General features: G+C 36.2%; 2 protein-coding genes across 8 annotated transcripts; both read right to left on the bottom strand.

Moving 5' to 3' along the window:
- Positions 1 to 566: 566 nt before the first annotated feature.
- On the bottom strand, positions 567 to 13,309 carry LOC111007314 (uncharacterized). 7 transcript variants are annotated; one of them, XR_015791664.1, is made up of 10 exons: positions 13,003 to 13,309; positions 10,894 to 12,385; positions 9,992 to 10,153; positions 9,524 to 9,586; positions 8,355 to 9,222; positions 5,656 to 8,185; positions 4,593 to 4,910; positions 3,777 to 3,943; positions 1,314 to 1,598; positions 567 to 602 (listed from the first exon to the last, which is right to left on the bottom strand). XR_015791664.1 is itself a non-coding variant. In XM_022279631.2 (7 exons), the coding sequence occupies exons 2-7, from the start codon at positions 12,275 to 12,277 to the stop codon at positions 4,881 to 4,883; spliced, it is 5,037 nt and encodes a 1,678-aa protein (XP_022135323.1). In that variant the 5' UTR covers positions 12,278 to 12,385; positions 13,003 to 13,309; the 3' UTR covers positions 4,592 to 4,880. The 7 variants fall into 7 exon arrangements, 1 of the variants encoding a protein (XP_022135323.1); XR_015791665.1 differs by having other exon boundaries at positions 1,314 to 1,642; XR_015791668.1 differs by lacking the exons at positions 567 to 602; positions 1,314 to 1,598 and adding an exon at positions 2,603 to 3,251.
- An 874-nt stretch (positions 13,310 to 14,183) lies between these two features.
- Positions 14,184 to 22,825, bottom strand: LOC111007304 (uncharacterized). Its single transcript, XM_022279617.2, has 11 exons — positions 22,144 to 22,825; positions 21,224 to 21,373; positions 20,793 to 20,960; positions 20,117 to 20,269; positions 19,847 to 19,999; positions 19,298 to 19,462; positions 18,797 to 18,967; positions 17,624 to 17,810; positions 17,290 to 17,503; positions 15,028 to 15,223; positions 14,184 to 14,960 (listed from the first exon to the last, which is right to left on the bottom strand). Exons 1-11 carry the CDS (start codon positions 22,328 to 22,330, stop codon positions 14,911 to 14,913), a joined length of 1,794 nt encoding a protein of 597 aa, XP_022135309.1. The 5' UTR covers positions 22,331 to 22,825; the 3' UTR covers positions 14,184 to 14,910.
- Between the last annotated feature and the right edge of the window lie 964 nt (positions 22,826 to 23,789).

Below are 23,789 nucleotides of genomic sequence, written 5' to 3' on the forward strand. Positions count from 1 at the left end.
ATGGTATTAGTTATTTTGGAATCCCCTCCTTTTGACTTCCTGGTGAACTTCAGAAGCAGCAGAAAACAAAATGGGGGAAAGAAACCAACATAAGCTTCATGAGACATAAGTCCACAAGCTTTTCAATTGAAGTAATCATATATGTGCTGAAGAAAACAGGAAAGACTTCAAAACATGGGATGCAAGGACAAAAACATATTGTATACAGTATACCAAAGTTTATGCACATGGAGGATGTTTTTCATCTCCTTTGGGTTTGTGTAGGCTTCGAGCCTATTATTACATTTAATCTATCAAATACGTTTGTTATAAGAAGCAAGAAATCCTAAATACCAAAACTCAAGTTCTCTGCAGAAAAACCAACAGACAACTACAATCAACCCATAAACAAAATTTGCACAGAGAACAGAGGGAAACGTGAAAGATATGAATTCTCCAAAAGAAAATTTAAAGGATTTCATCACTAATAATATGAGGTGAAATAGCATTACAATCAAGAATACAAAAGTTAGAACTGGTTTTTCTTACCATCTCAAGTATATGTCGAGAGAATCCAACTTATACAATTTTCTTTTTCTACACAATCTCTCAGTTTCCTTGCCCTGTCCAATTTACCCATTACATAACCACTTAATTGAATATCTAAAACGGAGTTTATGCCAAAGAAAAATATTAGAGATATCCTTAAAGCTAAATCACATACACTCTGCCCTAGTACCCAAACAATATAAATGTGGAAAGATAATGCACTCTGAGGCATATGGATACTGTATAAATCAAAAACCCTTGAGCGGGTGCAGACTTTGAAAAAGAGAAAAAAAAAAAAAAAAGTGAGTCAGATATAAAGAATTCAAATTCTTAATTGCCAATTATTCTGCATGTTGCACCCTGACGTGCACTCTAACAAAAACCACCTATGAGATGCAGAAGTATCGCCCTTTACACATCCAATTATCAGTATTACCAACCTTTTCCTAAACCCAGGCTCCAGATGGTAGACTAAATGAACCATAATGAAAGTTTTCTTCAAAACCAATATAGATAAATACCTAAATTTTGAAGTGCACAATGACATCTTTGCTCTACCATCGAACCCAAAGCAAATTAAACAGGGAGAAGAATGCCATTACTCGGTAGCAGAGTTCAACATCAAAAGGAAGCTAAATTATGAATCCATTCAATAATAACCACAAATGAACATTTTCAGATTAGAAAATAGCAGCCAATGAACCGCGCAAACAAATCGAGATACTACGAAACGACAATTAAAAGCCAAAACAAGAGAAAAGAGAAGATTAGAGAAGAAAGGAAACCTCCAGAGTCCGATGGCCGTTAGAATCTGAAAGAAGCAGAGAGAACTTCGCAGAAACTTGCAGAAGAAAAGAGAGACGACGAAGGAATTTGAATGTAGAAGTTGAAGTTGAACTACCGCGAGCCGCCCCGCCTTACTTCTTCCTCGTAGGTTGCAAACTATGAGACCGGATTTGGAGCGTTATCCCTGGACAAAGAAATTCCATTGCGGTTCCGTTTAATTCCCGTCGAGGTTATACTATCCGTGTCACCAAACAGGTCTTGTTCCTCAGCGTTTTACTCGAGGACTGGCAATGGCAAAGCATGCGCATCAGCAAAATCAGAGGATGCCCTAAATTTAATTTCAAAATAAGTTATTTAGTTTAATTATTTAAAAACATTTCATAACTTTTGATGGTATATAAATTAAACAATTAGTCAACAAATTAAAATTTTTAAGTTCCCATGGACGGACAAGAGATATTTCTTTAGCTCATTTGAAATTTTATTTATTTTCGAACTTTCTTTTTCTTTTTCTTTTTTTTGAGAGGAACTTTTTTTTTTCTTAAGCCATTTGGTGTTATCATCTTACTAGGTGACATAAACCCTAATTGGGTTTTCGTAGTATTGATTTCATATTTTTATCTATTACTGATTTGTAGGGAAAGTGAAAAAAAAAATAATAATAATAAATAAGATTTTCAAAAATTGTGATTTTAGAACTCTCTTTAATGTACTCCTTTTTAAAATTGAAATAATATATTTTTAAAACAAATAATAAATTATTATATATAAAATGATAAACATAAAATCTAACTCCTATGGCTGTTGGATGCCTAGCCTAATAAAAAATCTAAACAAATTTGGAAAAAAAAAATTATTTGAAATGAAACCTATTGTTATTTTATTTATTTTATTTTATTGATAATGGAAAATTGGAGCTTTAACTCCCCTATATCCAAGAACATAAACCTATGGTTATTAAGAACTAACCGACTTTCTTTCTCTTTCCTTTGATTTTTGATGTGATGTGCTGGTTATTTGTATCTCAAAAAAAAACAAAAATGCAATCAACACCTTTATTTGATCATCAAAGAATATAAGTGATATTTATATGATATCCTAAGATCTGATATTACAATTATTAAAAATAATAAAATAAGGAAATAGAGGGGGAAAAACCATCAGCACCATTTGAAAATGGTGTCAAAAAATACAAGTAGAGATATTAAAAGGAGATCATCAATTGAATTATTGCAGACAAAACCATTCTACTTTAAGCATAGTATTATAAAACAATTCTAAAAACAAATTAATAAAAAAAATCCCCTTAAATTTTGGATCCTCTAACAGATATATCTTCATCTATTCATAAATTTTCTTTTCAAAATATGACCTCACAAATCAGATAACAAATCTACAATTCTTCAAGTGAAATATATTCAGATTGACAAAGAGTAAGATCTTAAGTAGTTCGTAACATAACACAATCGGTCCTCTCCGACCAAAATTACAAACACCCTTTGCTGGCAGATCCCGTCCTTGGAACGGTTGAATTGTGAACAGTTTTGGAGTCACATCTGTCTCCTCCCCAACTGAAACATAAAAAGGAAGCAAGCTTCTAGTTCTAGAGTCTTTGACATCAGAAAACTGGTTCTGATCAGAGGAATAATACTATATCACTTCATGACTTGACTTGATTGGGTCTGAAATACTAGTGTCATGTCGTAACTTGAGCATCTTGATGAGATTGAATGGAATCATTTCATAATTTCTGTAGCTCTAAGAACAAGATCATCCATCAATTCAAGCCAAAAGGAAGCTTATCCCGCCAGTCTGTATCTGGTTGCGGTATATACTCAATCAAAAGGTTGGAGATTCGAATTCCAAACAGCAGGATGGAGATGTGGGCACCCCTCCCAAAAACTAATACAAAGTAATCTTGGACCATCATGGCTAAGCTGAAATTACAAACTACTCCACATGTTGAACCAAGGAAAACATACTTCATCATGGTAGACAAGTCTCGTCCATAGATACCATTCTCTAAATTCCCATATTTCTCTTTAAGGATTCTCCAATAACATAAGCAACAAAGTCGGAAGAATAACAATCTCAAAAGCTGGTCTAACCTTAACCCAACAGACTTCTTCCCTTCATTACATAGTCAAAGTGTTCAGATAAAAAATAAGGGTCTAAAGGCTACTGAAAACAAGGCCAAAATCTATTTCTCAAGCAGTCAGCACAAACTCATCTATTTTACAGTATTCGTCCCAACATATAATTCAAATTGTAAAACAATTCCTTGTAATTTAGAAGCCCAACTGTTACATTTTCTTGTCAATAAACACACGAGGGATATACAGACATGACCTAAACTAATCCAAAATTTTGAACATATATACTCATCCTAGTTAAGTAATAATCTGCAAAGGTACAAAGTAAATGCGTTTGATGCTAATACAATTTGTTCCTCCTAAACATACCTTATACCAATAAACTGAGAATAAGACCGCAAAGTGCAACTCTAAGGAAGTCAATGGTCACTAAATGGTTGAAGGATGATGGAATGCTCCTCAATAAGTCCTTAAACCAGAAGCATGAACAGATTTTTCATAAAGATCAAAGTATTATCACATCACTTAGTTGTTTCCTGCAGTAAACCCAAGGAGGAAGGATAAGTAGTATTCATTTAACACGATCAAAATCCAAAGCAAACTTTCAAGGCTTCTTATATCTACCTTATATTACGCCCTTGAAGTAAAAACATGCATTCTACTGTCACTGGAAATTATTACATAAACATTTGGTAGGGATTAAAAACAATAAGCAATGTTTCACAGATTGAACGGATTTCTTGGGAAAATATAATAGTTTTTAAGAAAATTTATAAAATATAGTAGAAATAATAATAAAGTATGGTAGTTATCATCCAAACCAAAACTGTTCTCTTCAAGAAACGCGTTGGATTGAGACATGTGCAAGATCATCTCTTAAAAAGACAAGTTTACGGTTCATAATATCAATTTCTCCCTTCATCATCTCTTAAAAAGACAAGTTCACGGTTCATAATATCAATTTCTCTCTTGAAGAGACAAGTTCCTCACTACCTCAGCAAAATTAACATATTTTCCTAATATGTTTGCAAACTACAATACTTTTCTACTAACTCAATACAACTACAATGTTGAGAAGAAGAGAAAAATACACTCGGCCATTTGCAAACATTTACTGCATCAATTAGATATCTAGAAAGTATAAAAAAGGCTACAAAATATTTTTCAGGAAAACATATTACATACACGTTATTTTGCTGCGGCCTCGGGACTCTAATGAGAATCATATGTTAAAAGAACTTGTGTCACGATGCTCAACATATCATAAGCTTCATCATTTCTCCAGTATCCACAGGACCATTACTAACTCTGACCGACATTTCAACCAACACTATGGATATATCACCTATCCATCCCCTGCAGATGTCAAACAACAATGCATAGTTCCTGATAACCACCACAAGGGGAGAAGCATCCATAATAATGTTGCTCTCATCAGTCCACCACATTGGCATTGCAGCTTTCGTTCATTTTCTATGTCTTAACATACTTGTCAACGTAACCCTGGATAACATATAGGACAGTATTAATGCTTGAATTATAAAAAAAGGAATCACACAGCAAAGAATAAACAAATGGAATATAACTTTTATAAAAATAGAAACAAGATTCCATCAAAAGAATGAGATATACAAAATCAAGCGGAGCAACAAAACCCCTCTCCATGCCATGTTAATGCAACATTCTTAAAAATTAAACCTTAATCATCTACAAAATCAAGCAGAGCAACAAAACCCCTCTCAAAAAGGCACAAATCCTAAAAAGGCCATAAGATTGAGTGCCATGTTAATGCAACATTCTTAAAAATTAAACCTTAATAGTATATCAATCACCTTTTGTGGAAATAATCTATGAATACCACCTTAAAAATTCCCTTTCTTCTAAAACCTGTTACATTCATACATCTACATTTGCTCTCCTCGTTAAATAATTGTAGCCGAAGGGGAATGAGTTCCAGTAGCTACATCGTTTGTCTTTCTGCTATAAAATTAAAGAAAATGTTCTAACAAAAATATACTTCATAAGATCAAAAGTTTACCAAGAAGTTACTTCAGTAGTTGTTTGTTACTGTTTTTCTTTTTCAATTTCAAAAGTAAACCAACAAATCATTATCTATAATTTTTCTATTTTATCGACAAGTTTTTCATAGCTTCAAGCAAATGGAATTACAAATTGGGAGTATACTCTCTAATGTTCTAAGATAAGTACCAAAATAATCCAATTCTTTTGAGAGAGAAAGATAACGTACCATAACAAGCTTTGTCAGTTTTCGTTGTGACGAATCAATGTATCTATTTATCTTTGCTTGAGACTTGGGTATTTGGTGACTCTTCATAGCTCCAGATACTTTGTCAACAGTCTTCTTGACAATTGTCTTAAAAGCTTCCTTGCTCATATTGCCCTGTCGCCATGATGGTTTTAGAACTTCCTTCACAAAATCGGCAATAGCAATCCTGAAAAGCCTCAGCGACCTGGAACCTTTGGATTTCTTGCTCTTCTCTGAGGACTTAACCTGATCAATTTCAATCTCTCCGGTTAAGTTTTCTTCGTCATCAAGGTCATTCTCAACAGCACCAGCTTCTGCATCTGCTGTCTCCCCAAATTCATCATTCTCCAGAGAAGTAGTTGAAGCCACAGCAGCAACCTCCTTATGCTTGTTGTTCTCCTCCACATCTGGTAATTTATGGGAACCACCAAGTCTTGTCATCATATGAGATTCTCTTGCTTTTTCCAGCTTTCGAATGCGATCAGATTTCTTGGTAATAGGTGGTGATGGCTCAATGCTGTCAAAGAGTGGATCATACTGATCACCACCTGAGCTGGGCAAGTGTTTCCCCGAAGGTTTGGTGGATTTTGGCGAAGTAGTTGTCAGCCCTGATCCAAAATAATTAGCACCTTGCCCATCAACTCGAACATTGCTCAAATTGAAAGTAGAATCACGTATATCACCACTAGGTGCATCATTTCCAAAGTTCAAAATGTTAGATCTGAAGTTGGAGCTAAGTGGCTTGTCAAAAGTAGACGCATAAGGATTATGATAAGTGGTAATACCCAAACCCCCAAAATCAGGAAGCAAAGACGAATGGTTCCTGCTTAGAGGATCAGGATAATGTCGAGATATAGTACCAATCTGACTTGGGCCATGTAAAAAACTATCATGTGCAGATTGCGAGGCATATAATGGCTGTTGGAACCGTGAATAAGAATGAAACTGTGAAAATGAACTTCGAAATTCACTGGGAGGAAAATTGTCACCAGAAGATTGCATTCTATTTGCATTTGTGAAGGGCATAGATTGATCATTAAAGTTCCGATGGGGAAAAAAACTAGAAGAACTCATCTCCACAGAAGTCCGCCCAAAGTTTTCTTCTTTCTGAAAGCTGGGGAATCCAAAGGGCTGAATAGGTCGATTATTTGCAACTGGGGCGGTTGATCTAATTTCATCCATGTGCAATGGAGCTCTATAAGGCTCCCGAACTGGAGACTCACCAAGCATAGAATGAGAATTTGTCACCAATGGCTGGGATTTCATAACAGACTGAGAACCCCGATCACTTCCTTGAGACAAATGACTCTGATGAAATTGCATTGGCGTACCATCTTTGGTAGTTACATGAGCCATTGTTGGATCATATAATGGTCTTGAAGGCGGGAAAGTGGTGCTGTGGTAATGAGATGATTGGATGGATACGATATCCTGATGAGGTTGAAAACCTCCCGGTAGAGAAGGCTTAGAAGGAAAGGACACATTTTGTGACACAAAGTTATAGGGGGTAGGCATTAGAACATCAGCACTAGTGACACATGAAGTTGGGAGAGGAGGCGGAGGGGGCAGCTCTCTTAGAGGATGGGCATCATCCATAGCACAACCTGGAGCAGTAGCAGATAATGATTTTGGTACTGGAGACTCAGATAAAAATTGTAAGGTCGAAGGCTGCTGACCAGCAGAACTGGTATCAAACTGGAGCTTAATTAATGAATTTTTATCAGGAAAATGTTCACATTCAGGAGCTTTATTGGTACTGACAGCAGTTACTTGATCGGGTAACAAATGGGAGACAAATGAACCATCCATTTGGTGTGAGACACTATTGGCAGCTTCAAACTCTGAAGCAAACATGTTGGATTGCTGAGCATGAGCCAAAGACTTCTCTACAGAAGTCAGCATGCTCATGGAAATATCACCCGATAATTTCTCAGTATCAGCATTGCTCATGCATTGTGAGGCAGCCGTAACTGAAAGTTGCTCATAAGACTTCCCTGCTTCTTGAATATTCTCGTTAACGTGAATGTGGACAGCCTCTGCTGCTTTGGAATAAATTAATTCTTCTTGAACTAAGCCAGCTCTATCTCTAGAACTTTGACATTTAGTTACATCTAAATCTGGATCACCAGTGGGACTACCTTTCTTCCAATCATGGGTATCATCTTTTGGGGACACATTATGCTGAATGCACCCCTGATTCTCAACTTTAATATGCCCAGGATCTGATACTTCCCTAGACATGTTCACAGTGTCCTCTCTACCCTTTATATTCTCTGAAGTTGGATGAACATCATGATGTTTGCTCCTATGGTGTCTTGATCCATCATTCTTGCTGGGTTCATGGTGCACATAGCGACAAGATGCTCCTCTATAGCACCTACCTCGCTGAAAGTCAAAGCATTTTCGTATCATACCCTTATCTCGTTTCATATTCTCATTATTAAACTGACTTGTACGCCTGCTGACAGGAGACCTGCTTCTGCTTCTGCCTCTTTGATTACGAGGAGACCAACTGAAACAATGGAAGAGAAAATTTTCTATTAACAATAATCTCAAAAGTTAACGAAACAAGTGCATATCTAATCTGACATAATTGCTTAGGCTACATTGTTCCTTAATAACATTGAGTGAATTAACTCACACTGTAAGTAACAATATATACATGCGAAAAGTATTGTTACCTGCGTGAGCGACTTCGCCTCTGCCTTCTTCTCCACGGACTCCTTCGCCCCCTCCTCCTGTCAACAGGAGAATGACTTTCACTACTATTTCTAGTTCTTCTTTTCTTATGTCTCCTTGTATAGTGTGAATCATCTGAATCGCTATCGCTACCACCTTCTCTGACTAATCTTCCAAACTCATCTATTTTTACAGGCGATGATCCAAACTTCTGCTTTTCCTCATCATTCTCTTTTTGTAACTTGTGACTATCATGGAGAACATCAACACTACGACCTTTCACTGCATCTGCATCCAAAGACTTAGAACTGGTGCGGGTGCCAACTTGATTCTGATGAATTTTATAGTTCCGTTCATTCCCTGCCCTTCTCACATTTGCCTCATTGGCATCAAAAATCAGTTTTGGTGATTCCGAGAGGAACTGAGAACCAAAATCAGGCATCGAGGCTTCACAAGGTGGAACATTACTCCGTTGAACCTGGCAAGAACCTTCTGATCCCAGAATAGTCAAATTATCACTGTCTTTTCCGGAAGTCTTGGAAGAAGCTGGAGTTGAAGGTGAGATAGCAAAACTGACATCTTTAAGGTGTGATTCCTCATCGGTTTCTGAATTTTCATCAGAAGCGTAGTCCTGTATAAGTCTGAATGGGCTGCCACCAATAATAAGTTCAGTAGACAGACTAGAATTAACAGCTTCAGAAGCTGCTAGACTTTTTTCATTTTGTATGCAGGTAACAGAAATCTCAAAATTGCTTCCTAAAGGCTGTTCAACAACTCCAGCAGTATTTATGACAGGGCTGTGAACTTGGCAAGCTTCCAGGCTGACAGATTTTTCATGCTCGAGCAGAAGCTTTGACTCTCCATCTTTTTCTTTAAAAAATAAAAATAAAAAAAAGACCTTCAATAGGAAGTGTAGATGCTTATTAGACATACAAAAATGAGGATGAAAAAGCAGTAATCCCATGATTGCGATCTCAACATGAGGAATACGATAAAAGAAACAAACTTCATAAGAAATTCACAAATCAAAAACCTTGAAGGAAACCTTTTATGTGTTGTCAAATCAATGCAACTTTTCAGAACCAGGATAGCAGATCAGAGTCATTGGTTTTATTCACATGACTTAATCTGACAAACTACAAAGTTCCTGCGGAATTAATTTAACTCTCACCCAGGTTCGTCCAAAATCCTCTCTGCATGGCACAACTAGGTTGAATTGAAAGGAACTGTGGAACTGCATATTTGAACAGAAGTAAAAGCAAAAACTGAAGAATACTATGCTTGATATCCAAACCATAGCTTTACATTGTTCAAATTTTTCAGCAGAAAGAAAAACACAAGTATAATTTAATAAGCAGAGTTCTTCCTAGTGATGTCAGAATCTCTTATCTATTACCCCAGTGGAACCCTTCTAAGAAGAAGAAAAGATTCTGTCTTGCCATATTCATTTTTTTAAAAGATGCAGCAGCAAGAGAAATATAACTCTTATTTAACTACTTCGAATTCATTGAGTGAAAAGACAATATTTTCTCTCAACTTTGTTGACAGTAAGACACAAAGCACCACAATATCACAAAGCAAAATCTGTGCCATGCATGAACCCATTCAACAAGAAACGCAAAAAGATAGAAATGCATACCTTCAGCTACTTTCCCCTTCACTGGGCTGCTTCTTTGCAAATCTTTAGGTCCTTGTAACTGATCCTTTGCATCATGCTCTTCTTTTCTTGATTTGCACTCGTAGCTTTGAATTTTAAAGGAGTGACTAGTTTCCTCCCCTATACCATCTGGGGTAATATCATCTTGAAGCCACCAGTAAGAAACCACACAAAACAAGGAGGAAAAAAAATCAGTACTCCAGTTACTACAAGGTACTTGCATTAAGCATTTACAGAGCTCATGCTACAAATAAACAACGTCACAACCATATCCCTTGAGTTCTTCTTATTCTAATCTCCCAACTGGACAAAATTTTCGATCAAAATTAGATTAGAAAACTGACCTATCAACTTAAATTGGAGAAATTTTCTTCACAGCAAAATTGAAGCTCTTAAAACAGAAGTACAGATAAACAGATATAAAGAAACACAATTACCAGAAACATACGAGACATTCTATTTAACAGGATACAAAATGGATTTCAATAATGCCTAAGATCCAAATAGCCAAGAAATATAACTCCTTTAAATTCCTAGCCCAAATATATATTTTTTTAAATGTGCTCTTTAATTAAATGAATGATGCGTTTATAACCAGAAATTTAGTAGAAGCAGCAGAGCTGTATACACATGAAACAAAAGTATCACAATATTTTCATGTGATGAATATAATAGTAAGTTTCTCAAAACCCCTGCAATCTGCAGAGAATTTGCCTTGGCTTCATAGATTTCACTCTGATTGTCTCAAGTAATAAGCTTTCATGGTTATAGATCACGCAACATCTGTTAAGGGAAAACAATCAACCCAGAAAAAAGACTTATAAACTCAGCACCAATGTCAAACGTTACCGTATAGGAAGAGATTTATTAACACTAAGACTAACCTTCCATCTCCATGTCGGAATTTTCAGGTGAAATGGATGCTGCTGACACTGTCAAAGACTCAGATTGTGGCCCAATTCTTAAAGATCTCACTGGAGATTTTTCTTCCATTTCTTTATTTTTGCAATCCAAACTATATTTCTTCTTCATCCACAGAAAATATTCATGACCAATTGCAGCTTCACTTCCCGGTTCACCACCATATAAAAATTCAAACTCTGGATTCCCAAATTCCTTTTGGCGAGTAGTGTCTTCAAAACTGGAACCATTATTAGCAATGTACTTGCATAATACTCCTATCTTCCTGGTAATTTTATCATCTTTTGGCTTAGGTGGGGATGGAGGAAGATCCTGCACATTACCTTTATCTGACAATATCTCATTGTCCACTTTAGAACCCATCATAAGGCCAATACTGCCATCCAAATTTCTATGCTTATGCTTGGGTCCGTTATCCCCTAAATGTCTGGTAGGTGTGCCTCCTTGATTAGACTCAAAGGCTTTCAATTCTTTACTAGAATTAATGGTAGAACTAGGATCAAATTCAGACTGGCACAACAAGTTGGAAGAACCCGAGCTTGGAATTGAATAAAAGGAGGGCGACGTGGGAGGAGGGGGAGAAGGTGGAATAGGTGGCGGAGAGGATGGTGGTGGTGGAGGAGCCATTGGAGACAAATGAGACTCTCCAAGATTTGATTGCATAACTCCTCCAAAAGGAGGAGTAGGGAAGTTGGACGTTGTTGGATGTTGTGGTATAGAGGGAAAGACCTGCAAACCACCTTGTTGCAATGGTGGATGAACTCGAGCTCCATACAATGTTTGTCCTTGTGAAGGAGGATGAACAGGTACTACTGTAGAGGGTTGTGGAGGCCGTAATAAATCTGGATTAGGAGCATGAGGAGGGGGTGGTGGTGGATTAGGAGCATGAGGAGGAGGTGGTGGTGGTGGTGGTGGTAGCGGGGGTGGTGGAGGTAGAATATGATGCATGTTCTGAACTCCTGACTGTGAAAGTTGTACATTCTGCTGAGTACTTGAGTTAAATTGAAAACCTTGTGTGCTTCCATGGACTGGTGGAAAAGTGTGAAAATAAGTTTGACGGATGTTTGGGATCCCACCAGGTAGCACTTGAACGGATGGGCCCTGACAGAGTGGAGGTGGTGGAACGTGAGGACCCGACTGAGAAAGATGAAGAGGTTGACCAGCCTGAGGTGGGGGGGCAGGTGCTTGTTGAGTTATAGGACGTGATGGGATTGGAGGGCCTGGTTGCATATATGAGGTAGGAGGAGGAGGCGGAGGAGGTGCAACTGCACGCTGTTGGTATGCAGGTGGCCATGGTTTCTGAGGACCCTGCCCGAACTGAGAAGCATAATTTGCTGGACCATACATCTAAAATCCTATAAAATTAGAATTTTATACTTACACAATGGTAAATTGTATTAAAAGAACCACAAAGGCACGGGCACATTCTTCAGCTCAAGCCACTGATAAATCATCCTGTCAAGCAAAAAGGCAGATTGGGTGTGATCAACAAGCAGTTCCAACAGTACATAAGTTGTGCTTCGAATATACATACACGTCGTAAACTCATCCAAAACAAATTTTAAGCCCAGGCATCATGCATGCAATCGGTGAGGAAACGTAACTTCGGAAACCCAAACATGGGATTCATTGATGGTAGCAGAAGCTTAAAAATAATGAAAATCGAGGGAAATATCTCTATTCTTCGCTTTCAACCTCCCAAGTATCATCACTTTTAACCATAACTACTCATTACCCGGTTGAGTAAAACAATGATAACTAAACAACAATTTTCATCAAATGCCATGTTCCGGGTACATTTTGTAGCCCGATACACGCACAGCATTACCTCCGACCGGAAACAGAATAATATCTTCGCTCGCACACTGTCCTTTTTTCCACAATACACAAACAAAAACAGAAGAACAGACCGATTCTAACAATCCCATCAACCAATACAGTAAGAATTGCAAAGTTAAGATACCGACTTCCCCACTACAATCCCGCAAAACGACACGCGAGGGAAGCAATAGAAAAAAAACAAAAAAAAAACAAAAAACCCAATGGCAAATAACGAGTTTCAAGCCACTCACCGCATCAATTGGGATTCAAATTTGAACCTCCAGTTAAGGAAATTCGAAGGCCCTGAGATTATAACAAAAACCCAAGATTGAGGTATTGAAAGTGGAGAGAGTATTAGGGTTTTTGGACGAAATCAGAGCAGAAGAGCGTGGAAAATGGTGGCTCGAACCCTATCAGAGGCGGCCAATGAAACGCTTCTGTATCTGATCCTTTCACGGAGCAACAGATGAGATTCTATTCCAAGTTCCCTCCCAGTTACATCCAAAGCGTAAGAATAAAGAAGCAGTTCGATCCCTCGCTCGCCACCCAAGCCTACAAAAAGATATCAACTTTTTATTATTAATTAATAATTAATATTCTGAATATATATATATATAATTTTTATAGGTAAGAATAATATTTTCCGTTGTAACCTTTCTTTTTTTATACATATATAATTTTTCGATTTTAAAATTTTAAAAGGACAACCTAGGAAGAAAGTTTTAAAATATGAACATTTTTATATAATTTTTCAATACAATAACAACCAAGAGGAAATACAAATATCTCAAACCATCCATCACTTTTTTTTTCTTTTTTGAGTTTAATAATTACACAGATGGAGAATCAAACCATCAATATTTCAAATAGAAATAAATATTTTATCTACTGAATTATGTTTGAATTGACAACCACCGATCATTCTTAAGAGATAAAAATGTATTAATTGATTAATTGTGAAGTGAAACTTTAAAAGTTTAGTGCATGATTGTAATTTTTCTTTTTTATTTAAAAAAATTGCGATCACGTTATTAAATTTCCCAATAACATCATTCAATTAAATGATGATGATCTCGCATGCTTGTCCAGAAAATTAGAAAATTTTGTTAATCAACTCTATCACCTAGAGTTTCACATTATTTAATTTTACTTGCCATCAAATCTAAAACATAATTTTCATAGAGAGATGTATATATTGTTGAAACCATATCAACCATTTTTTAAAATAATAAAAAAATGAATTTAAAAAAGAAGTAACATTTAATTTGGGCAAAGTCAAATATGCTAACAAGCTTATTAAGTATAGCTTAAATTTTAATCCAAATGCAGAATCTAAGCTGGACTTGAAAGGAAAAAAACTAAATTAGAGCTTAAATGATTGAAATTAAAATTAAATATGTAAATGAAAATGACACAATATTTAAGCCACAAATAAAAACCGAACCAAACCAAACCAATTCGATTTTCAAGCGTGTTTGTACAAAAAGAAAACCCATTCAGTTTGCACATACAGCAGATCGAATAGTACGGTTCGGTCAAACCATGCACACCCATACTTCTTCCCTAGGGCTTGGTTCAGAAACTGAACAAAACTATCACAAAAGTTGTAATTTCCATGGGGAAAAACTACAGTGCTGCAATTTCCTTTAAGAAGAATCTCATAAGAACATAAACATTTCCAACTCCTAATGTAATGCCTAATTTTTTTCCCAGTACACAAGAGGTGGCAACTAGAAAACTAGAAGTGAACAGGGCTTCAGCAGCTAATGAAACACAAAGCTAGAAGAAGAAGAAAACGTTTGCTGCTGAACGACGGTCCATTCCTCCTTGAAGCAAGAATGGCAGTCTACAAGAATCTGCAAAAGAGCGAATGGATGATGGATGGATCGTTCAAATGGACAAACTAGAAAACTTTTCGCCGAACTCTAATGATATAACTACTACGTACAACCCGAATTAGCACGAGGAAAAGAATCAAAATCATCGAAAGGATTCGACATGATCAGATTTAGATGTGTTAGAACTTAGAAGATGGTAGGTCACAGCAGTTTCCTAGTGTGCATCTGTGCTCTCCTATGAATGTACAAATGGCTAGAGGTTTAGTGCACTATGGATTATCTTCACAATTGCATTCCGTTGCCCGTTTGTCGTTTTGATGGTTACTTCAAAACTTCGATTGCCTCCCCAATAGCAGCAGGCCTTCTGTCATCTGATAGAGAAACAATGATTAGAAGACAAGGTGATACAACATAGGCCATTTCGTCGTACAACCGTACCTTGGTCGGGAAAGAAGGCAATAGTTTCCTTGTCTGGAGCTGCCGCTGCTGGTATACTTTCTTGCTGAACGTCTGTCTTGGAATCCAGTGCTTCATTTGTCTTCGTATCTCCCGAAACTTCAATGTCGATATCCATTGCAACATGCATTGGAATATCCTTTAGACTCGAAGGAGGCAATTCTGGACTCGAACTCACCTGAAAAGAGAAAAAAAATATTGTAATATTGCAAGTTAATAAAATGGTGATGATGTTCTCATGGTCATGGTATGAACAATGCCGGTGCCATAGATAGATTAACTTTTTTCACGACTCTCATATGGAGCTTTATCAGAAAAAGAAAACAGCAAGGAATAACTTTATTCGCAAAGATTCCCTTACAAGTAGAGATAAATAATTACAAGCAAAACCAGCACTTGAAGAAGAAAATTCTAAACCCCATCTTTAAGGAATCTTCTCTGGTAGGGGTAAATTGGGAGAGTTATTAAAAGTGTTCTTTTTAGTTGAGATGGTTTCATCCTTGGGCCTTGTGGTATCACCGACTATGAGGTATTGGGTCCAAGCCCTATACTGGTCACTGTGTTGCTCAACCCAGGCAACGAGTCCTAGTTATAGGGATCTATAGCGTAAGTCACATGGCATCAATTCCGAGAAATCAAAGAAAAAAAATGATGTGAAACTATAGGTGATAGAATTCCTAGATAAGTAGACTTTTGATTCGCCCTCGTTAAAAACGTGTCATTCGTGTGTCTTGGCCTCAACCTTGCAACTAAATATAATTACACGAAATAGTTGTACATAATCTCCTCCAATTGAAGCCAAATAATATTCTTTTCTTTATCTGAAAGGAGATTGATGATGTCCATGAGAAGGGCCATGCAGAAGGCACGAGTAAATTTCCAAGAGCAACTAAGGAAAAGGTGACCTGACTCCGAATCTCTCTAGCATAAAGGACATCATCCTAGGGACGAGACATGCAAATGGCTTGGTTTTTCTTTTTGAATCTGGTCGTGGCTATTTAAGCTCCGTCGTTATGCTCCCTTGAGAAGAACTTGACTTTATTTGGATACTTGCCAGGCCAAATGTGTTGAGGAGCGCACACCATTGTAGCCTCACCCTTAACAAGTGATCTGCAATTTCCTTGTCCAAGTAGGGGAAGGAGGTCTAGATTTCTATCTTAGACTTTTCTCAGGAATTGATTCCTCCTCGAAAAAAACATCAAAGAAAAATCTTAATCTTTTGACTGCACAGATCTAGATGTATATCATCCTCCCCTATAGATAAATCCACACAAAAAAATCTAGAAGAGAAAGAACCAAAGGGAATGCCATCCAACGCTTTCGTGAAGGTCAAAGTTCCTTCCATCCCAACATTCAGCATACAAAAGATCATTTTCTATGAGAAGCCAATCTTGAAAGAAACTAAAGGACATACAACAAACCAGCCAGGAGTCCGAACTAACAAATGGACTCCGCTTAGGAAAGATAAAGTTCCCTTTACTTGAGTTCCTGAAAATGAACCAGAATTGGACCCCCAAAAAGTTTTCACTTGGATAACTTGTTAGCCACCCTTAAGAAAATTTGACACCAATAAGTATAAGAATTCATATTTCAACATAAGGTGGGAACCTGAGCGCACAAGTTGCACCAATGTCAGTCTTTAATGCTATCCAGAACGTTGATCGACCCACAAGAGCTTTTCTCCTTCACTACTAATCCCAACCACAGAAATTTAGACATATTGGCCTTAAGACTTTGGTAATATATTTGTTATTATTCATTAGAAATTTAGACAAACAGCATTTTTAGGGAGGGGGCTCTCATCCCCCTGCCGTAGGCTGTTTTGTTGGCTCTAATAACAGAAAAGAAGTTTGTTACCTTAAGGTGTATCTTACACTTCTGAAAATACTATCTAGTTCACAAATATATATATATATATATATATATATATATATATATATATATACACACTCGTATATATACAAAAACAACACACTAAGAAATGAACATCTTAGGAGGTCTATCAATACATAAATTATAAGCTAATAGCTGGAATGGATAAAGCCTCACTGTATTTTCACTAAATGGCCAGCACGTGTCACGACATCCAAAGTCAAACAATAAGATGAATAATAATGGAAGTAATAACTTTTTTCCCATTTCAATTCAATATTAGTTATGTTCACAGAGAAAGCTTCTTCAAATTAATGAATAATAACAATGGGTAAAAGAAAAGGATAAGGAAATGGAAAGGGATGGTGTCACCTTGGATGGTAGAGAAGCATCAGAAGATGCTGGATCTTTCACGGGCATGGTAGGAGAGACAACCATCTCCGGTTCATGTGTAGCAGACGCCTTTATATTACTCCCATCCTGTTCTCTATTATCTACTTCATCTTGCTTGGTTGATCGAGAAGTCTTTGACTTGATGTTGATATCACCATTCGATACTGTGCCAATATCTCCAAAAGTCCTCTTCCTGGTTTCAGGATTTCAAGTTTTAAACCATAACATTACAAGAAAAGGAAGAGATCGACAAGTGCCTGACATGAGGTATAATTACTTGAATAAAATGAACATTTTTAGCCATCAGTCTGACCTAATAGTACTAGGATGAGCAAAGTGAGTAGGGATTGGTTTGTTGGAAAACAATATTCCGCGCAGAGGTTTCCCATCAATGACAGTTTCGATTGTGTATCCATTTGGTATGCTTTCTGTAACCTTAGCTTGAAATGTTTTCTTTCCTTGAAGATGCTGAGATTGGTTCAATGGAAAACTTTGTTTGTCTGCACATTAGAGCATCATGCCATCAGAGTTCAGTCAGAATCATGCCATCATTCCATAAAATAGTAACAATCACTTGTCATATTGTTATGTCATTACTGCTAAGTCCATTACATGCTTCCTTATAGCTATTTCCATACCGTATGGCAATATTAGCACTGTAATCACCTTTAAAAAGTTTGTTTTGGGCATCTCTTCACTATGCATGGCTGAAACTCTTTGGTGATGAGCAGTTATGGCTACCTCATGGGAAATATGGTTGGAAAGACATCATACATAGAACTTTTCGAGACACACTAGATGGTGGGCTGAGCTTTAAGAGATCATCAAATTTGTGGGTTTCTCTTGGTGTATGCTCTCAACCTTTCCATGTAAATAAAAAATTTCCGTTAACACCAATTAGAGTAGCTTTTAAAAACTCTCTTATTTTTGGGTGGTTTATTGGCCCCTCTTCCTTTGTAGCTTTTAATAAAAGCCTGCTTATTACTAAAAGAAACACTTAAAAAAATAAAAATAATAAAGAAAGAAAAAAAGAAAATCTTTTTTGTCTTTTTTTTTTTTTTTGATAAGAGACAAAAGAGGTATATTAGATAAAACACCCAAAAAATGGCCAAAACAACCTAAAGGCGGCCTCCCCTAAGGACTATACAATCACAGCTTTCCAATCTTGCATAATAAAAAAAAAAGACTGTAAATACAAAAAGCCTTTTGGTATGTAGAAGCCCACCGAGAAGCCGTATGCTTGATAATCACAAAAAAGAAAATCGAATCAACTTGAAAACTTGTTTCCATTGCACTACCATCAAACACTAAGATTCCCGAGGCAAGCAATAAGCACACATCTTGAAAGGTGTGTTCACTAAACCAACTTTCCATTGCCATTAGAGGTGTACATAACAGAGAAAAGGTACCTTCATGAGTTTGGAAAATGTATACAACTTTTAGCAAAGAACTATAACATGGAATACTACAAGAGGAACATCCTTACATGGAATCTCATAGCCTTGCACAGTGATTGGTTGGTACACATCAGCACTAACTCCAATTTGTACCATGGCTCTTCCATGAATTGCATTTAGATTCTGTTCTTGACACTTCAATTTCAATTGCTTTCTCAAAGACAACTTCTCTAGTTTCCTCTCATTTTCCCTAGCAAGTCCTGAAAGGAAAATTACTCGCAAATTATTTACAACCATGGAATCATATGGAAGATACTATGATTCAAGAAAGGTCAACATTTAAAGAATGATACGTCATCGATGGAGGAAGTTGTATTAATATGGTAAGTTCAACCTTGGTGGATCAATTACAATTGAAGACCAAGCCCCACCCGAGACCATACACACTTCAATGGTTCAATGATTGTGAAAGGATCAAGGTCAACAAGCAATCCTAGTGTCCTTTGCCATTGGTAAGTACAAAGATGAGGTATTATGTGGTGTAATTTCCATAACCATTTGCCAAATTGAAAAATGACAAGAGGATAAACCTGTGAACAAGTAAAACATATCGTCGAGAGCCTCAAGACTCTTGTTGCAACCGCCTAAAAGAGCGAGTACGCCAACTTTGTAGGGATCTAAACAGTCCCCAGCCACTGAAAATCTAGCAGAAGGCCCATCACCCATAGTTGTGATCTTGGTCCATACACCAGTTTCTACACCAAGTATTGAAGATCGTAAATGGAAGTGGAATTATAAGTTTTAATCTACAATATATAATATTTCACTATATAATTACCAAAGCAAAAATATATGACAATGGAAAAATCATCAACCTCTATGTACAAATAAGGAAGTTCTGTAAAGAGATTCAACTCCTAAATTTTAGCCAAATGATCAAGATCTACCTTCTATACATATGAATCTTTCAGGAACTATCTAAAAATTAAGACAGTTTGTGCCCCTCAGCATTCAGTATCTATTCAACTTGGGGAAAACTCGGACAAGCATCAATAAATGTAGCAAATGCCTCATGCCACTACAGACAAGCTTATTTTCCATTTTTTCTACAAAGGTGCTATTGAGGAATTTACACATACCAATATCGAGCATATAGAGGTCATTGTATAGATTTTGGGCATCTGTAAATCCACCAAAAACGAACAAGCTCTTTCCAAATGCTATGGTTGTATGACCAGCACGGGGCGTTAATACTTGTCCTGAAGTGTTCAGCTCTGTCCACACTAGAGTATCTATAATAAAATGCCAAACAGAAAATCAGGATATATAAGACACAGCATATATTGTATGAACATCTACTATCAGCGACGTGATTGATAGCAAGGTGACTTGAAAAAAATGATAACAACCTGTGTCGAGGATGTGGACATCTGACAAATAATAGTCGTGCGCATCTTCGCCACCGATAACTATAACCTTATTCTTCCAGGATGAGCAAGTATGGCTATCGCGTGGAGACGGCGGAGTCCCAGATGTTGTAGCTTGTTTCCATACAAATGTCTCTAGAAATATAGGGAAAATTTTCTACATTAACAGGCATTTGAGGCTGTAATAAAAGTAATCCAGACCACACCAATTATTACCTATACAATCAAGATCATGATACAGGTGGCAATGTGCATAAAGAAAAGCTTGAGCACTTTATAACATACCCTTTAGATTTGGCTAAGGCAGAAAGAAGATATACAGAAGGAATACACTTCCCTCAAGCCCTCATGCAGTATTTTTAATTAATAGAGAACCAAACACGTATCACAATCCAGCAAAACACAGACCATCGAGCATTACAATTTTCTAAATGTTTCCCAGAAAAAAATAAACCCATGTAAGTGTAAATAATCCTTACTGCATTCCCACAGTTCTGTTGAAATGACATGAAACTACAAAAAGAAAATTTTTCTATAATAATAAGTGTTTAGACTAGCTTAGGCATAATCTGTTGAAAAGTTTAAAAAAAGTCCTAAATAGTCACAAATTGGTATTTGCCAGAATTATTGGATTCAATTTACAAGCAAAAAGTATTACCTGTATTCAATATGTAGAGATCATTATAGTACACTTCATCATTGTTGCTGGTAGATTTGCCACAACCACCAAAAATGAAGAGTCGTTTGCCAACAAGGGCCGCGCTATGACCCTCTCGTGCCTCCGGCCCCTCACCTCTTATACTTGGACAAATCCATGTATCCACAGCTAGAAATGAAGCAATTATGCAAATTTTTCAATAACATGTATAGCCACATTCCAATATTTAGCATTCCAAAGCTAATAAACACAGAAAACTGGAGCAGTTAACTAAAGAAAGTTAAATACATTATTTGATTCTCATAGCCATAGAAACTTTTTTTTTTCTGCAAGAAAACAGCCAAACATAAAGGATCATATAACTTTGAGGACACTAGAATATTCATGTATCAAAACAGTTAGGAGAACAAAATGGAGGAAAATTAACTTACAGGTGTCTAGAACATGTAAATCCTTAAGAGGGTTCATCCCATCAGTACCCCCAAAAACAAAAAGATTGTCACCAACTGTGGTACAGGTGTGACTGTCCCTTGGAGTGGGTGGACTTCCTTTCATCACAGGCTGACTCCATCTTTGTTTTGCTGCAAATCAGCAATCTAAATGAGGAAGGATAATACACATGCATGTATACTTTTGTGTTTAGTAACCAATTAATCTTACCAACACTACTTCCAGCTACATATTTCTTCATTTTGTTATCTACTTTTTAAGCCAAAAAAAATCATAATCTAAACCAAATTTCGAAAACCAAAAGGAGGAGTTTTCAAAAATTTGTATTTGTTTTTTAAATTTAAATTCAAAAAAATGCCTTTTGAGAAAGGTAAAAAACATACCAAAGAAAATAGCGAGGAAACAATATAATTTCTAAAAACTAAAAAAATGCAATCGTTATCAACCGGGGCCTAAAATAATCACGCACATCTAAAACCAAAATACAAACAAATAAATAATAAATGGTTCAAAAGGGGGGCAGGAGGACAAGATCAAAAACAAGTAATTCCTAGGAATTGAATGCTTTTCCACTTTAATACCACAGCAAACCACATGCAATTTACAATAGCGATTGCCACTAAAACCAAGCTCATTTCAACTGAAATCTTTTGCCATCAAAGTCTCCTAAAAAGCAAAAAAAGACAACAGGACATAGGAAAGTGCTTGATTAAGGAACACTAACAAAGAATACCACCAAAAACAAACAGAGAGGGGTCAAACATTACTGAAAAGGGTATTCAAAAAAAATCTCAAACAGCTACAGACATGAACAACAATGTTAAACCAAGCTATTTCCCACCTTCAGGAACAGAAAGGTTATGAGAAAAGGGAAGGAAAAAAAAAAGCAAAAGCTCCATACCCGAGTCAAATACGTGCACTTGATTAGTCTGGCAGTTGTCTTTCCCATATCCCCCAAAGACATAGAGATACCTTCCTTCTTTAATGGCGTTGCAAGTGTGACCCCACCTCTTACCGGGCCCGGATATCTCTCCCAGAGCTCCATCTTGGCCCTGTCTGGAGAGTGGCTGGACCCTTTCCCACCTCATCTTTTTATGTCGGGGAATCGGAGGAAAGGGAAGAGGCAACCAAACAAAAAAAGTAGTGGGCAAGACAAGGGAATGCGAGAAGGGATTTTTTTTTCCTTTTTTTCTTTTTTTGTCGGGAAAATGAAATCAGGGGGAAAATAAAGACAACGATGGCTTTCTTCTGGGATATGATTTATTGGGATTTTCAGGGTGAAGGGCTCATCAAGTTTCATTCATTCATGCAAATATAAGCCAAAAAAACAAATTTTTCGAGCGTGTTGTATAAATATGGCTGGGAGAGGGGAGGGGGACGAAGGAAGGGGAGAAATGGAGATGAGAAAATGCCGTTATGTAAAAAGAAAAATGTTGAAAAATAAGTTGCGAGACCAACAAAAAAAAAAGTAGAAGAAAAATTAATTGCCTGAAAATTTTCAACCTTTGCTCTTTGGGGCCATTAGAATGAGGCCATGGATCGCGAGTGGTTTAAAAAACTTCAAAATTTTGCCACTTCTGATGAACCAGGAGGACCCGCTTCGATTTGCCATCGACGACACGGATTTCTTCTTTATATATTAATATTATATATTATATAAGTAATTGCATTTCTCAAAAGGCTCTGAATTCTGATTGTGACTGTGGGGAGGGAAAATGAAGAACGATAACAATGTTATCTTCCCCCTTCTGATTTGGGATTTTATTTTATAAGTGGTAACCGTTGATGTATCTCGTTTTTTTTCTTTAATAAATATTTATAAACATTGTGTAAAATTTATAAACAACAAACATAGAAATATTACTTTATCATTTTTTTATAATATGAAGTAAATATAACATACAAATTTTCAATGTTTAATTTAAAGTTCAATTTTTTTTAATTTAAATTTTTAGAGAACAATAAATAATAACGGTATCTATAATATTTAAATCATGATATTCAAATATTGTCTCTTGATTTTTTTTTCTTTCCGTATCTAGCTTTTAAAAATATATTATACTTTTTTTTGTAATTGTTTTGTCAATTTATTTAATATAATTTTATTTCTATATCCATTTTAAGATGTGAAATCTCAAGCCTACTATCCACATGTTTTTGTAGGTTAAGTATGACTACAAATTTTTAAGTTCTATCTATGCATTCTACGTATCAGATTGTTAAGTTATGTTGTTTGACACTTATATTTTATTTTTAGATTTAAATATGTTAAAATACCATTGTATTCTGTGTAATTTTCAATTTTTGTTTATTTTAGTCTATGTACTTTGGAAATGTTAATTTCAATTTCTGTACTTTTAAAAATAACGGAAACTTTTTAGTATAAAGTAATGTTTACATTTTAAGAAATATATTGATTTTAAGGTCGTATCGAAATTGTGACAGAAAAATGAGATTAAGTATAAAATTAAATGACCAAAATTGTCACTTTTAAATTTAAAGGGACCAAATTGAACATTTTGTAAGTGCGTGGCTCAAATAAACCAA

Source organism: Momordica charantia, assembly GCF_013281855.1.
Source record: "Momordica charantia cultivar OHB3-1 chromosome 6 unlocalized genomic scaffold, Mcharantia_2.0 BLBB01000006.1, whole genome shotgun sequence".
In the NCBI taxonomy this organism is placed as follows: Eukaryota; Viridiplantae; Streptophyta; class Magnoliopsida; order Cucurbitales; family Cucurbitaceae; genus Momordica; species Momordica charantia.

Bases quoted from the DNA above. Each gene is read 5' to 3' on its own strand.
- LOC111007314 (XM_022279631.2), bottom strand. From the start codon at position 12,277: ATGTATGGTCCAGCAAATTATGCTTCTCAGTTCGGGCAGGGTCCTCAG. The intron at 10,154-10,893 runs GTTAGTCTTAGT...GGTGGCTTCAAG, and splicing joins TTCCGACATGGAGATGGAAG to ATGATATTACCCCAGATGGT. The intron at 9,587-9,991 runs GTATGCATTTCT...TCAAATATGCAG, and splicing joins GAAGGGGAAAGTAGCTGAAG to TTCCACAGTTCCTTTCAATT.
- LOC111007304 (XM_022279617.2), bottom strand. From the start codon at position 22,330: ATGAGGTGGGAAAGGGTCCAGCCACTCTCCAGACAGGGCCAAGATGGA. The intron at 20,961-21,223 runs GTAAGTTAATTT...CTTCATTTCTAG, and splicing joins TTTACATGTTCTAGACACCT to CTGTGGATACATGGATTTGT. The intron at 20,270-20,792 runs GTAATACTTTTT...CTATATTTCTAG, and splicing joins TCTCTACATATTGAATACAG to AGACATTTGTATGGAAACAA.